Consider the following 12,525-nt stretch of genomic DNA (forward strand, 5'->3'; position numbering starts at 1 on the left):
AAGGTACATGGTGGGTGTTTTATGGTATAGCCATTGATGAAGAGGAAGAAACTCCCCCAGCCCAGAGGTCAGCTTATAGCTCCATATGGAAGATAGTGATCTTTTGGAAATCTGACCCTCAGTGGTCAGCTTGTCTTCTGATCCTGAAGGAGAAGGTACTGGTATGACTAGCCAAGTTAAATTGGGGACAGAAGAGGCTCACAGCCAGCCAGGTGGTGCTGAAGTCCCCCCCCCACCCCAGCTGCCCCCACACTGAGGAATGAGATTTCCATTGACTGGTTTATTTATTTATTTATTTATTTTTTAAGAGATGACTGGAGTTTCATACAGAGCCAGACTCCCCACAGGCTGCAGCCACCACAGCACCAGGTTTCTTAGAGGCTACATTGGAGTCCCCAGAGGCTGTGGGTGCCATGGCAACAGCACCAGACTCCCCCAAGGCAGCATCAACAGCACCCATCCGGTATCCTCTGTGGTAGCGCTTGGTGGAGCAGTAGCAACCCAGGATTCCCAGGAAAACAAAGAGTGAGCACAGCACTGCAATGGCCAGTGTGGTGACGGAGAAGGGGAGCTGCAGCCCTGTGGGAAAGAAATACAGAGCAGCACTCAGGAGAGATGTTGTGAAGACATGTGGTCAAAGCAGCATGGTTCCAACAGGCCTCCCAGCTGTTCTCCACCAGGGAATGGTGGCTGCTGCCTAAAGCCATCAACCCTTGTGTGGGGGGCAGGGGGAGAGGAAGAAAAAAAACCCCACACACACCACCACACACCCCAGGATGGCTCATTTTTTCCCCACCCCCTCCTGGACACTACTCTGCTTGTGAGACATGGTGGCTTGGCCCCATTTCTATTTGGAAGAGAATAACTGACTCCAGATCTCCCCACATCCTAGATTTCCAGGATATGGGGCCTGCAGCCAATGGCAGCAACCCCATTAGTCAGTTCTGCCAGTTGGCTAGGTGACGAGACAATAAGGAGTTGACCAGACTGCTCATGGCCTCGCTTGTGGCTACATTGAGCAACAGGTCACCCACTGAAAGATGGGTCATAGGAGTCTGTCTCACTCCAGTCAGCTCCCCCACCCCATGGCAGAGGGCAGATCAGAGCACTCACTCACCTGAGGAATCCTTCATGTCCCCTCTCACAATGGGGTTCACAGCCCGATTGGGAGAGAACAGGACAGGGTGGATGGCTTTAGGGGTGCCAGAGATGGACACAGTGGAAGAGAGCTCAACAGCCCCTGCTGTGGCAGAGATGGGCTCTGTAGAAGCCAAGGTGAGGGGGCTGGAGCCCAGTGTAATGGAGGAATTGGTGGCCAGCTTGATGGGGCCGAGCTGGAGGTCTGCTTCTCCAAGGAGCCCTGCAGGGAGAAAGCAGCCACAGAATCTGGAAGCAGATGCAGGATGCCTCACCCCTCCTCCTCCTGCCATGCCAATGCCCACCAGCAATCAGCATAGGGTCTGGTGGGGTGGAAGCCACATGTGCAGCAAGCCAGATCTATCCAGCCCCATATCAGAAGCAGCTGGGCTCAGCTCTGATGATACCCATGAGACTAAGCTCCCATCTGGCTAAGAAAGGAAGCAGCTCTCCACTCCCCCAAATGCTAGAAGGGGCCACATGCCCATAGGGCAGCCCCTGCTCTGGTGCCAAGGCAGAGCTGAGGGGCAGGGCACAGACTGGAGGATCCCAGGGAGACATTAGCCCAGGGAGCCTCCCCCAGCCCACCAAGGAATTGCAGAAGCCAGGCAAGCTCCTCCAGCAGGACTATGGGGTGGGGGGGTTCAAGGTAGGGGCAAGGTTACCTTCCCTGTCCTGAGGGAGATGCCGGCGCCGCCTCCTGCTCCCACAGCCAGCAGGGGAAGCACAGCAGGAGCAGTCGCCTCCTTCATGGGAGTGCCAGGCTGTGGTGGCTGGGTCATAGGAGCAGGCTTTGTTGTGCTGGTCAGCAGGGCTGGCAGCCACTGCCTTCAGATGGCACAGGAGGTAGATCTGAAAACATGAGATATGTCACAGCCAGGTGTGGTTCTGTATGGGTTGCAGGGAGAGCCCAGAACTCAACTCTGTGGGGTCAGGCTGAGGGAACCCTCTCCCTATACAGCATCTATTCTGCCCCACACCCCTGTCCATCCCTATCTCTGAGAGAAGACAGGAGAGCTCATCTCCTTGCAGGGCCCTGTGGGAGAGTCCCTCATGGAGATGGCAGCCATCTTGCCTTGCTGACACCCACCCCATACAGGGAAGTCAGTGTCCTTCCAGGTGGCTCAGGTCCCCACCTCCTCTGTACTGACCTGGCTGTTGGAAGCACCGGTGAAGACAAACGTGTCCAGCTGGAAACGGAGGAACTGGTCTCCTCGTGGGGCGAGGAAGTGGGAGCGGCTGTGCTGCCCATCCACAAGGCACCTGTAGGGAGGAGGGGTTACCCACCCAGCCTCTTCAGTGCCATGGAGCAGCCATCATCCTGGCTCCTAGACTGTCCACATGGGATCTGAGAAACAGCTTTGTCTGGGACTGACCCAGATCCCAAGGGTGGGGAGACAAGGAATTGTGGGGATTTGGGGCAATGGTGGAAAGGCCAGCAGACTGCTGAGTAGCTTGGAGATACAGGTTGTACAGGAGCAGTTCAGACCATTACTAATAACTAGGACCCTACCAAATTCATGGCCATGAAAAACAAGTCATGGACCGTGAAATCTGGCCTCCTCCCATGAAATCTGGTCTTGTGTGCTTTTACCCTATACTATACAGTGGTCACAGGGGAGACCACCATGTCTCAAATTGGGAGGTCTGACCCAAAAGGGATTTGTGGAGGGGGGTCACAAGGTTATTTTAGGGGGCTCATGGTATTGCCACCCTTACTTCTGTGCTGCCCTCAGAGCTGGACAGCCAGAGAGCAGTGGCTGTTGGCCAGGCATCCAGCTCTGAAGGCAGTGCCCTGCCAGCAGCAATGCAGAAGTAAGGGTAGCAGTGCCACAATCCCACCTACAATAACCTTGTGACTGCCCACCCCCCAAAATGCCTTTTTGGGTCAGGATCCCTACAGTTACAACACTGAAATTTCAGATTTAAATAGCTGAAATAATTAAGTTGTAGGATTTTAAAAAAAATCCTACAACTGAAATTGACCAAAATGGACCCTGAAGGCCCACCGTCCACTTCCCTCCCACATCTCTCCATGGGCCAGCGCTGCCTAGTCCTGCTAGATAAAATGGTGCTTTGGTACCAGACACCAGAGCCTGTTCAGAGTCTTCTGCCCCAGACGCTCACCCGTGGTCTGTGATGACCTCATATTTCATGGAAGATGCTGCACTTGGCCGTGCCACACACTCATCCACGTAGATCCTCAGAGGCGCATGGCTGCCAGTTCTCACAGATGCCTGGATGTTTATCAGGTCACCAAGGTAGTAAGTGGGATCAGACAGGGGGGATGACCAGGTACCTGAGGATGAAGAAGATGGGGGAATATCACACACACACGCATGCACGAAGTTTGCCAGAGAAAGGGGTGTAAGGTAGGAGAGATCAGCAAGAAAACAGAAGGCTTGGAGGGTGGCATCAACAGATCTGTGGGAGGGGGAACCCAAGGCTAGAATAATAGGGGCTGCAGGGTGCGACTGAGGGGTACTAACAGCTGGCATAGGAGGGGGCTATGGGTCAAGGTAAGGGGAGTTCAGGGATGAGAAGAAGGGGTGTTGGCAGGGCTGGGGGAGAATACAGGACTGAGGTGCATTAACCAAACTTGGGGTGCCCCCAGTTCCCCCTTTTTCTGAACAGTTTAGGTAGTATATGCATAGGCAATGAAGTCCCTTCCTAACCCATTCCCTGGAGACAAGCCTGGCTAGTGGGCTCCCAGGCCAGCCTGCCATTTAGCCATAGACTGAGTGGGATCCCCAGAGACTCACAAGGCCCCCCTGAATACACCAGCACTCACTGTCATAAACATCCAGGGCAAAGTCCAGATGCTGTCTGTGCATTAGGGTGGAGCTGAAGGGGACCCAGATGGGCTGGAGGCCCAAGGAAGACACATTACCCGTCCTGGAACAGAGAGGAGACAATCACTACCTCTTCCACACACTCAGGATCTCCAATTGTGTGGTGGCACATGGCACTCTCCTTTGGAGGTACCCTGGCAGCCACTGTGTAGCCCCTCCTGATTCCCCATCACACCCTCCCCCGACACATAGCTGTGAGGTTAATCCCAGCAGGACTCTCCAGTTACACATCATAGCATCTAGATCAGTGGTTCTCAAACTTGTACTGGGGACCCCTTTCACATAGCAAGCCTCTGAGTGCCACTCCCCCCTTCTAATTAAAAACATACTTAATACCATTATAAATGCTGGAGGCAAAGGGAGGTTTGGGGTGGAGGCTGACCCCCAGTTTGAGAACCCTTGATCTACAGCCACCCCTCTATCCCCTGGCTCAGGCCAAGACTATGGTGTAGCTAGAACAGAGCTGTGGTGAAGGAGCAAGCCGAGACATTCGTGAGCCCTAGTGCATTAGGGCTTCAGTCTCTATTTCCTTGTCTCACCATGTGCACTAGCATGGCATGTGCATGGCACTAGCAGGTCAGCATTGCACTAGTGCAGGTGACAGGCAGGTCACGTGGACCATCAGGCCCCACCAAGGCTCTGCTCAGTTGTGCATCCCTGCAGCTGAGCCATGAGTATTAAAGACCTGGGCAGCTCTAGTTGACTGAATACCCAGCCTTAGTGTGACAGACCCAGCAACCACATCCCACCCTCAGCAGGACAATCCAGGACTCCTGACTTCCTGGCCATTAGCAGAGCTCAGTGGGGCAGCCCTGCAATGCCAAGGCCACCCTCGGCAGGAGGGTGAACAAGTCCAGGTAATGGGGAGAGACTTTGCTCCTTGAAGCAACTTGGGACAGTTCTCAGCGCCCAGCACTGCATGGAAGATGCTCACTCACCTCGGGTAGAAACAGTCTATGGGGAGGGAGAAGGCGCTGGCTCGGATCACACCCCTCACAGCAGAAGGTCTGTAGTGGAGGAAGTTTCTGTAGTGGATGGTGTCAGGGAGGAGCTATGCGGAGCAAACACAGCCCAGGGTCAGTATCCCCAAGACTACTCAGCTGCACCCTGCTCCATCCACCCAGCAGCAGGGCCTCCTGTCCAGCCATAGCCCAGGAGGATAGCTACTGTGACCAGCCAGAAGGGGGAAGGTGCATACACCATTGGAGAGACACCTCAGAGCACCAGCAGTAGGGCACCACGTTTGGCCCTCACAACCCTCCAGCCACTGCCATTCAAGGGGGCAGGTAGTAAAGAGACTCCAGCTAGAGGGAGAGAAGAATAGGTTCATCATTGCTATAGCATCATCAGCCTCCTCCTGGGCCAACATCAGGGCTTGGACCTAATGCTGGGACTCTTAGGAGCAGGAGCTGCTACCACAAGATCCAGAGGAATCCATCTTCTAGCCAGGGGCTGTAGCAGAGTCAAGCCTCCACAGATCAGCCACTAGAGGGGACATGCAGTGCCCTGAAAGAGGGGGTTACAGTGGTACCTTCCACCTGAGCATCTCATCACATGTGAACACTAAGCCGCAGGACCCCTCCCCACCATGGAAGGCGGCTAGTCTGTCATTTTCCAAATGGGGGCAATGGAGAGTCCCTTCCCATAGGGGCATGCTAAGTACATGGGGAACCCTGGGCACTGCTTCCAGCTCCAATAGTTCAAGGCCTGTAACTTCCCATTTTAGATCAGTCTGTGTATCCCCACCTCCTGCAAATGCAGGAACCTGTGGGCACCAGAGGAAGGCAGGAGTTACCCAAGCAATTTCACAAGCCAGCATTCACAGATCTGCTTCAGCACTTGCATTGTGCCTGCTCATCGGCAGCGTTAAGCCCTCCATGGCCCCTGCAACATATTTAAGACACTGTACCATTGCACCCAGTTTAGCTGCAGCCATGAAGTGAAAGGCTATGGGTTAGTATCCGATGGCTAAAAGGCCTTCTCCCCTGGGCTCCCCTCCACTCAAGGGCTTCTTTGGATATAGATCCCCTATTAGTTCTCTCCTGCATGGGACAGGGTGTATCCAGATTCAAGAAGAGCTTCATTGCAGTGAGTCTGTTCCGTGTCCAGCAGTGGGAGTGAGCGAATGTGAGGCTTGATTTCCATCACTCAGGAAAGGTGGGTGTCCCTCAGGAGAAAAGGAGGTCGGGGGAGGGAGGGGCTGAGGATTGAAGCCAGGCTGCACTCAGCTGGAAGAAAGATTGACTCCCACCCACATACCCAGCCTCTCACTGGTCTCTGTTCTCACCTCCATGGTGGCCCCACATGCCGATAGCAGGTATTCTAGCTGGAATCTATCTGGCCCAACAGTTGTCACAGCACAGCCAGCCCCCAGCATCAGCTCCCTGGCAGAGACAGTCACACCATTGCCAAAGAGATCCACCAGCACCGTGATCTGAAGCCGCGAGCTGCCACACACCACTGACACTGCAGACGGAGCACACAGAGGTTAACAGACTCACAGCCACAGCGTCCTCCAGACACAACAGCCCCAGAAACCTGGTCCTGGGATTTATACCACTCCCAGGACACAGGAGTTCAGGAAGGGCTGGGTAGATATCCAGCATTACTGACTGTGTCTGGGCTGTAGGGTATTTACATACATCATTACAAGGCTCAGGGCCATAATTCCAGTTGCTCCCAGTAGCTGCAACCCCAACATGCTCCTTCCACTCCATTCCAAACACCTGCCCTGTGCCTGAGAGGCCATCCTCGATCCCTAGCACCTCCCAGGGTCCAGCTACCAGATCTGTGCTAGCAGGAGAGGGGATCTCCCCACCATCCCAACAGCTCATCCCTTGTTACCGCTGCCCAGGGGCATGCACTGATACTACTCCTGGGAGGAGCAGCCAGTGACAATGTGACCAGATGGACAAGCCCAGTGTCAGCAGAAGAAGGGGTGAGCATCCAGTGATACAAGTAGAGGATCCACCAACCTCCATCACCAACAGAGATATGTCCCTTGCACCTCATTACACTGAGCAAGACAGTCCTTAGACCTATGGCAGCTACTGAGTCCTGGAGCTAGATGGCTTAGAATTGCAATAGCACACTGGTGACATGTAGGGTTATGGAGACTCGGACCTTGTCTACACAATACTAGTCTGTTAGCGCTATATGGCAAAGCCCCCTAGTGCAGGCTGAGTTTATGCCAACAGAAGATGTTTTCCCTGTCAGCAGAGTAATACCACCTCCTGGAACAACATTTGCTAAGCCAAGAGAAGCTCCCTTCTGTTGTCATAGCTTTGTCTACATGGGATTTTTGGCAGCTTACCATGTTTCCCCCCCCACACACACACACACACACCCCCCGACTGACAAAAAGCTGAGTGGAGACCTGGCCCTAGTCTGTCCGGACTAGGTCTCCAACAGCCCCCAGCCTCCCAATTCAGACACGGACCACCAGGAATCGCCTCCATTTCAGGGGAGTGGAAACTGGAGCCACAGCAGTGCCAGGCTCTACCAACCCCAGAGCTGAAATACCAGACAGCTGCCTTCAGCCATCTACCCCTGATTGTGGAGGAGGAACAAGGAAACTGTGTCAGCCAGCAGGTTACGCCAGCTGTGACAGATCTCACTGATAAAACCAGGTTAGAGGCAGGAGAAAGTGAGAGCATTAACTGTTAAAGGACCCAAAAGGCAGTGAGGAGCACCAATGCAGCTTGGCACCAAGCATCCCGGGGTGGGGGCAGGAAATGGAGTCAGATGTTGGGCAGCAACTGCTGAATCTGTGGGTGCCTCAAACCGGACACCCCAAAAATGAGGTACCCAGAAATCCAGCAGCCGCTCTGGCAAGCTTTGGTTTCAGCAAGGTCACCCCTTTAGAGCAAGGACTAGAACCCAGGGCCCCCGACTCAGAGGTCCAACCCACTCTAGCCACACCACCCCAGAAGTCTCATAAGTGGGCACACAGGAGTGTCCTGCTGATATCTCCTTGTGTTATAGATCTCATGCCACCAGAGGCATCTAGATAGCTACCACAAGAGGAACCTTCACTGTTGTCTCATTGCTGCCACTAAGCCCCAGGAAGCCAGCCACCAAAATGCAGTGTTGTATCCTTTGAGAGGGCAGGTCTGTTAACCCACAAACTGCTCAGACCCATCCTGCCTGGGACAAAGTCAAGGGTTAGGATTGGAGGGGAGGGGAGGGAGAGAGAGAGAAAAGAGAAGAGAGAAGCACAGTGGATTCCTCACTGCAGACCTCAGCTACATCTCATCACCTTATTGCAGCTCCTACATCAATAACTGCTTCCCCAACACCTGTCACCAGCAGGCTGGAGACCCTTCTGTTGAATAGTGGCAGTATCTACCACTGTTTTACAAGACAAGAGATTAGAGAAGCAAGGTGGGTGAGATAATATCTTTTATTGGGCCATATTGGTCCACTAAGAGGTATTCCCTCCCCCACCTTGGTGCTGTAATATCCTGGGACCAACATGGCTACACCGCATAAAGTAAGAGATTAGCTATTTAGGCCTTAGGGAACTTGCATACTTAGGGAGATTTAAAGCCACAGACTGGCAGAGGGAGCAACTTCCACACCTGGCATCTGCAGGGAGACTGGGGTTTCCCATGTGGGCCAGAAGGAAGTGAAACTTTGTAGGCACCCTGCCAGCAGATAAGTCACTGAGCAGGTGCCCAGAATACATTCCTAACAGGAGAGCCCTAGGTTTTACGTGCCCAGAACAAAGTTCCAGTGCAACACTGGAACAACAGGACCTGGATCCAGCTCTGCCCACCCAGCAGCTCTTCCAGGAGGCTGGAACCCAGAGCAGGAAGGCCCCCACACATTTGGAGGATAAACCACAGCAAGAGGCTCAGTTCACACCAGCATCCCTCATTCCCCCCACTTTACCTGAAGCATTTTGAGCCCAAGCACCAGTGACTAAGAAGAGTAAAGCCCAGCAACCCACAGGCACTCCCATCTTCCACTCCCACTTCAGGAAACAGCCACATGAGGAAAAGTGGCCCCCACTGGCTGGTTTTATACAGGGGGCAGCAGCACTCAGGTGTCTGCAATTCCTCCATTACCAGCATGGGCCATAGCTCTAGTCCCATCCTCTGCAGCTTTGACAAGGGGCAGGTGAGAGTGGTGGACCAAAGCCTGGCAGGCTCTAACTAGTAGCTGTTTGCTACTCTGAGCCCTTGTGGTTGTAGATTCAGCTCTCAGGGGTGGTAACTCTGCCCGTTTCCTAGTGAGGGTAAATTAAAAGCCACCTACCCACTTCTGTAAGAGACTTTATGTCTGTTTACAACCCCTTTGTGGTAAGAGCAGGTTTGTTTGTAAAGTTTCTGCCCATTGTTTCCCTGTATCCCTCCAACACTGGGGGATGAAACCCTCATACACAGGCAAGACAACAACACCCCACCTCCCAGGCAAGGATCTCCTAGTGCTATGCACAGATGGATGAAATAACTCTCCCCCCACCTCAGTTGGTGAGTGAGGAAGGAGCCCCATAGCAGCCCCCAAAACACCCCCATTATACTGATGGGAAAGTGAGACACAGAACATTCAAGGGCTAATTTTTCAAGCACCCACTAGTTTTGGGTGCCTAATTTGAGACTCCTGGGGCCTGCTATTCAGAGGTGCTGGGCAGCCCTGGCTTCAGCTGAAATCACTGGAGTCCTGGACCCCAGAACCACCCACCTCAGTGCCATCCTGAGCCCCCACCCAGCTCTACCAGTGCCTGTCAAACCTGACCCTAGACCCCTGCTATCCCATCCCTGGGACCCCTGCCACACACAGCTCTGGTGCAGATGAATCTCAATCCCAACCCACAGTGCCCCATTACCTCAGCCCTGGCCTCCCCTCATAGCTCTGCCAAGGCCCCTCAATCCCAACCTGTAACCCTCTGCTATCCTACCCCAGGGCTCCCTACCCCAGCTCTCCTGATGCCCCTCAATCCCAGCCTATGGCCAGGGTCATCTACACACAATGACCTGGGAAACCAGGAAGAGATAAAACCAAGAAGCCCAAATTCCCTCTCTGTTACCCTGGTGCACAACTTCACTGGGGTGGCCCGTGGTGTCCATGTGCCTGGGCAGAGGTGTTAGCCAGCTGTGGCCTCACAGTCGTATGGCCCTTCAGTGAGATGTCACCTGGGGCCGGTGGCACCAAGTTCACCAGGGTGGTGGGGGACAGGGGTATGAACTGTGACTGGGAAAATTCCATCTAGGTCTCTGGTGCTAGTTGGCTCCTCGCAGCACCCAGAGGCCATGGGGAGGGAGTAGTGGTCTGACAGCCCCGGCCAGCTCTGTCTGTGCTGGTCTCTGGGGCACAGACCTGCCCATTCTGCTGGGCATTGCTCAATGTCTCCTGTCTGCTATGGGGAAGTAGCAGGGTGAGGCAAGCCAGGGGAGGAGGGCAGGGCACCCTGGTGTCCCCGCCTCCTTCCACCTGATAAATACCAGGTCCTAGTCCAGGTCCCAGCACAGCCAGGGAGTGATTGGAGACAGAGGGATGATGAGGACTTTGGTAACCATGCTAGTTGGGCTCCTGCTCCTGTACCTCGCCCCTGGGGGGCTGTGCCAGGGCTGTGGTGAGTCAAATGGCCCTGTGCCATGTACCCCTCCTCTCTGTGATGTGACTTCTGGGGTGGCAGGGGGAAGGGAGCCTTTCCCCACTGCGTTCCCCACCAGAGCCTTCCCTTGACTCGTGTAGCTACACCCCGCAGCCTGGGCACACCCTGCTTTTCACTGTGGTGCGAGCTACTCCTGTCGTCTCTGCTGCCAACACGAGTGTGCAGTATAGACATCACCCAAACCTGGAAGCTGGTCTGTCCAGTTCACCTGGGAGCTCAGGAGGAGTTTCCCTTTCTGATGCCCCACTGGAGGCTGAACAATAATAGCCTCATTGTCCCTGCCATCCAGGCCATGGCGGCCTCTCACCTCCCATCTCTCCTGCCTCTTGCACTGGCCTGGGAAATTTCACACATGGCGGGGGTGGGGGGGGGGGGGAAGAGGGGGAATAGGGAAGAGGGGACAGGGATCATGGATGCAGCTGTCTCTGGGCCAGGACACAGGTGACCTGCAGCATGGGACTGTGTCAGCATTGAGCACTGGAGATGCTGGCTGGCTCAGGTGCCGAAGTCACATCCCATCTACCTGGGGGGCTGCAGAGACCGTGCCCTCCCTTCACCATGTGCAAACAGCCTGTGCAGAGCATCTCTGCATCGCTACAATGCCAGGGAGAGACTGGAGGGTGGACAGGGAGGTTTTGGGGGGGCTGATGGTGGGCTTAGAAATAGGGTGTAATTGGCATGGGGCTAGGACTGGGGTGTGTTAACTTCCTCCTGGCTGATGCCTGGGGCCCCGCATTCCTCCCTCAGCTGGTTCTGAGGGCTGGGGGTGGGGGGGAAGTTGTATAGGCCCCCAGCTGTGACTTCCCATGTGTGATCCTGGCTCCTCCACCAGCCGTGAATGAAGCTGAGCGCCCCCTAGTGAGGGATCTGCAGAAGAAGATGATCTATTCAGTGGATGCTAGTGCTCCCCCGAACCCCAGCATCCTGCTTGCCCTGCGGCTGGCCCAGGACCACAACAAGCACATCGAGCAGGACATGCTGAACAAACTGAGCCAGGACGCAGTGCAGCGAGCTGGTAAGGGCTTCGCCCCCCTCCCCACACATAGACACCCACTAGGCATGTGGGACTCTGACACTGCCCCCCCAAATAGAACCAGCCTTCCCAACCCTCCATTAGGAAGTGGGGTCCCCAATAACCCCACATATAAAGTCAGACCCCCTGAAAGGGTAATGGTGACCCCACAACAAAGCTGTCCCCCAAATATGCACCCCTCTGCGAGATAGAGGTGACCCCATAGCAGCCCCCAAAACACAGCCATCTCCCCATGCCCGCTGTGCCCCACAGCACCCCCAAAAACCACAGCCATCTACCCATGCCCACTGTGCTCCACAGCACCCCCCAAAACACAGCCATCTCCCCACCCCCTTTGCATCCCATAGCATCCACCAAATACACAGTCATCTCCCCACCCCTTCACGTCCCATAGCACCTCCATCGGGTACAACAATGCTGGTGCTGAAACTGCTGCTCCCTTCTGAAAAGCATGAAACCAAAGGGAGAAGAGAAAGGCAGAAAAATAAAGGGAGACAGATAGGAACAGAAAGACTGATAGGGATGGGGTGGGGGGGAAAGAGACACACCCAAGGGGGGTGAGGTGCAGGGAGACTGGGGGAGGGAGGCAGAGGATGAGGCTGGGGCTGGGGCAGAGACAGTGGTTGGGGCAGTGGGGCAGAGGCTGGGGCAGGGAGCCAGAGGCAGAGATAGAGGCTGGGGCAGGGAGCATAGGGCAGGTTTGCAGCATGGCCAGCCCCACTGACCCCCACCCCTGGTGCGCTGCTTTTCAGTTGCGTCCTTCTCCTCGGGCCAGGTGGCCCTCAATATCCTGGCTCAACAGGCCTCCTGCTCCGACCCCCGGCGGGTCTCTGCGAACGGCTCTACCATCAACCTGGTGCATCTCCTGGAACAGAAGTACCAGG

At 54.9% G+C, this 12,525-nt stretch overlaps 2 protein-coding genes across 2 annotated transcripts in view; one reads left to right on the forward strand and one right to left on the reverse strand.

Moving 5' to 3' along the window:
- Positions 1-322: 322 nt before the first annotated feature.
- On the reverse strand, positions 323-9,071 carry LOC113406324 (zona pellucida sperm-binding protein 3-like). The gene is made up of 9 exons (XM_026650523.1): positions 9,059-9,071; positions 6,277-6,455; positions 4,928-5,040; positions 3,929-4,032; positions 3,265-3,436; positions 2,289-2,400; positions 1,803-1,989; positions 1,118-1,360; positions 323-579 (listed from the first exon to the last, which is right to left on the reverse strand). Exons 1-9 carry the CDS (start codon positions 9,069-9,071, stop codon positions 323-325), a joined length of 1,380 nt encoding a protein of 459 aa, XP_026506308.1.
- A 1,419-nt stretch (positions 9,072-10,490) lies between these two features.
- Positions 10,491-12,525, forward strand: part of LOC112105082 (transcobalamin-1-like) — a 9,876-nt gene continuing 7,841 nt past the window's right edge. The window contains exons 1-3 of the mRNA XM_026650505.1: positions 10,491-10,566; positions 11,441-11,623; positions 12,394-12,521. Coding sequence (XP_026506290.1) covers positions 10,491-10,566; positions 11,441-11,623; positions 12,394-12,521 — 387 coding nt within the window. The remainder of the gene's footprint in view (positions 10,567-11,440; positions 11,624-12,393; positions 12,522-12,525) is intronic.

The sequence above is a fragment of the Terrapene carolina genome, unplaced genomic scaffold (genome assembly GCF_002925995.2).
Source record: "Terrapene carolina triunguis isolate 2854851 unplaced genomic scaffold, T_m_triunguis-2.0 Scaffold90, whole genome shotgun sequence".
Classification (NCBI taxonomy): Eukaryota; Metazoa; Chordata; order Testudines; family Emydidae; genus Terrapene; species Terrapene triunguis.

Bases quoted from the DNA above. Each gene is read 5' to 3' on its own strand.
- LOC113406324 (XM_026650523.1), bottom strand. The intron at 5,041-6,276 runs GTGAGAACAGAG...TGCTCCGCATAG, and splicing joins CATGTGGGGCCACCATGGAG to CTCCTCCCTGACACCATCCA. The intron at 580-1,117 runs GTGAGTGAGTGC...TCTTTCCCACAG, and splicing joins GGACATGAAGGATTCCTCAG to GGCTGCAGCTCCCCTTCTCC.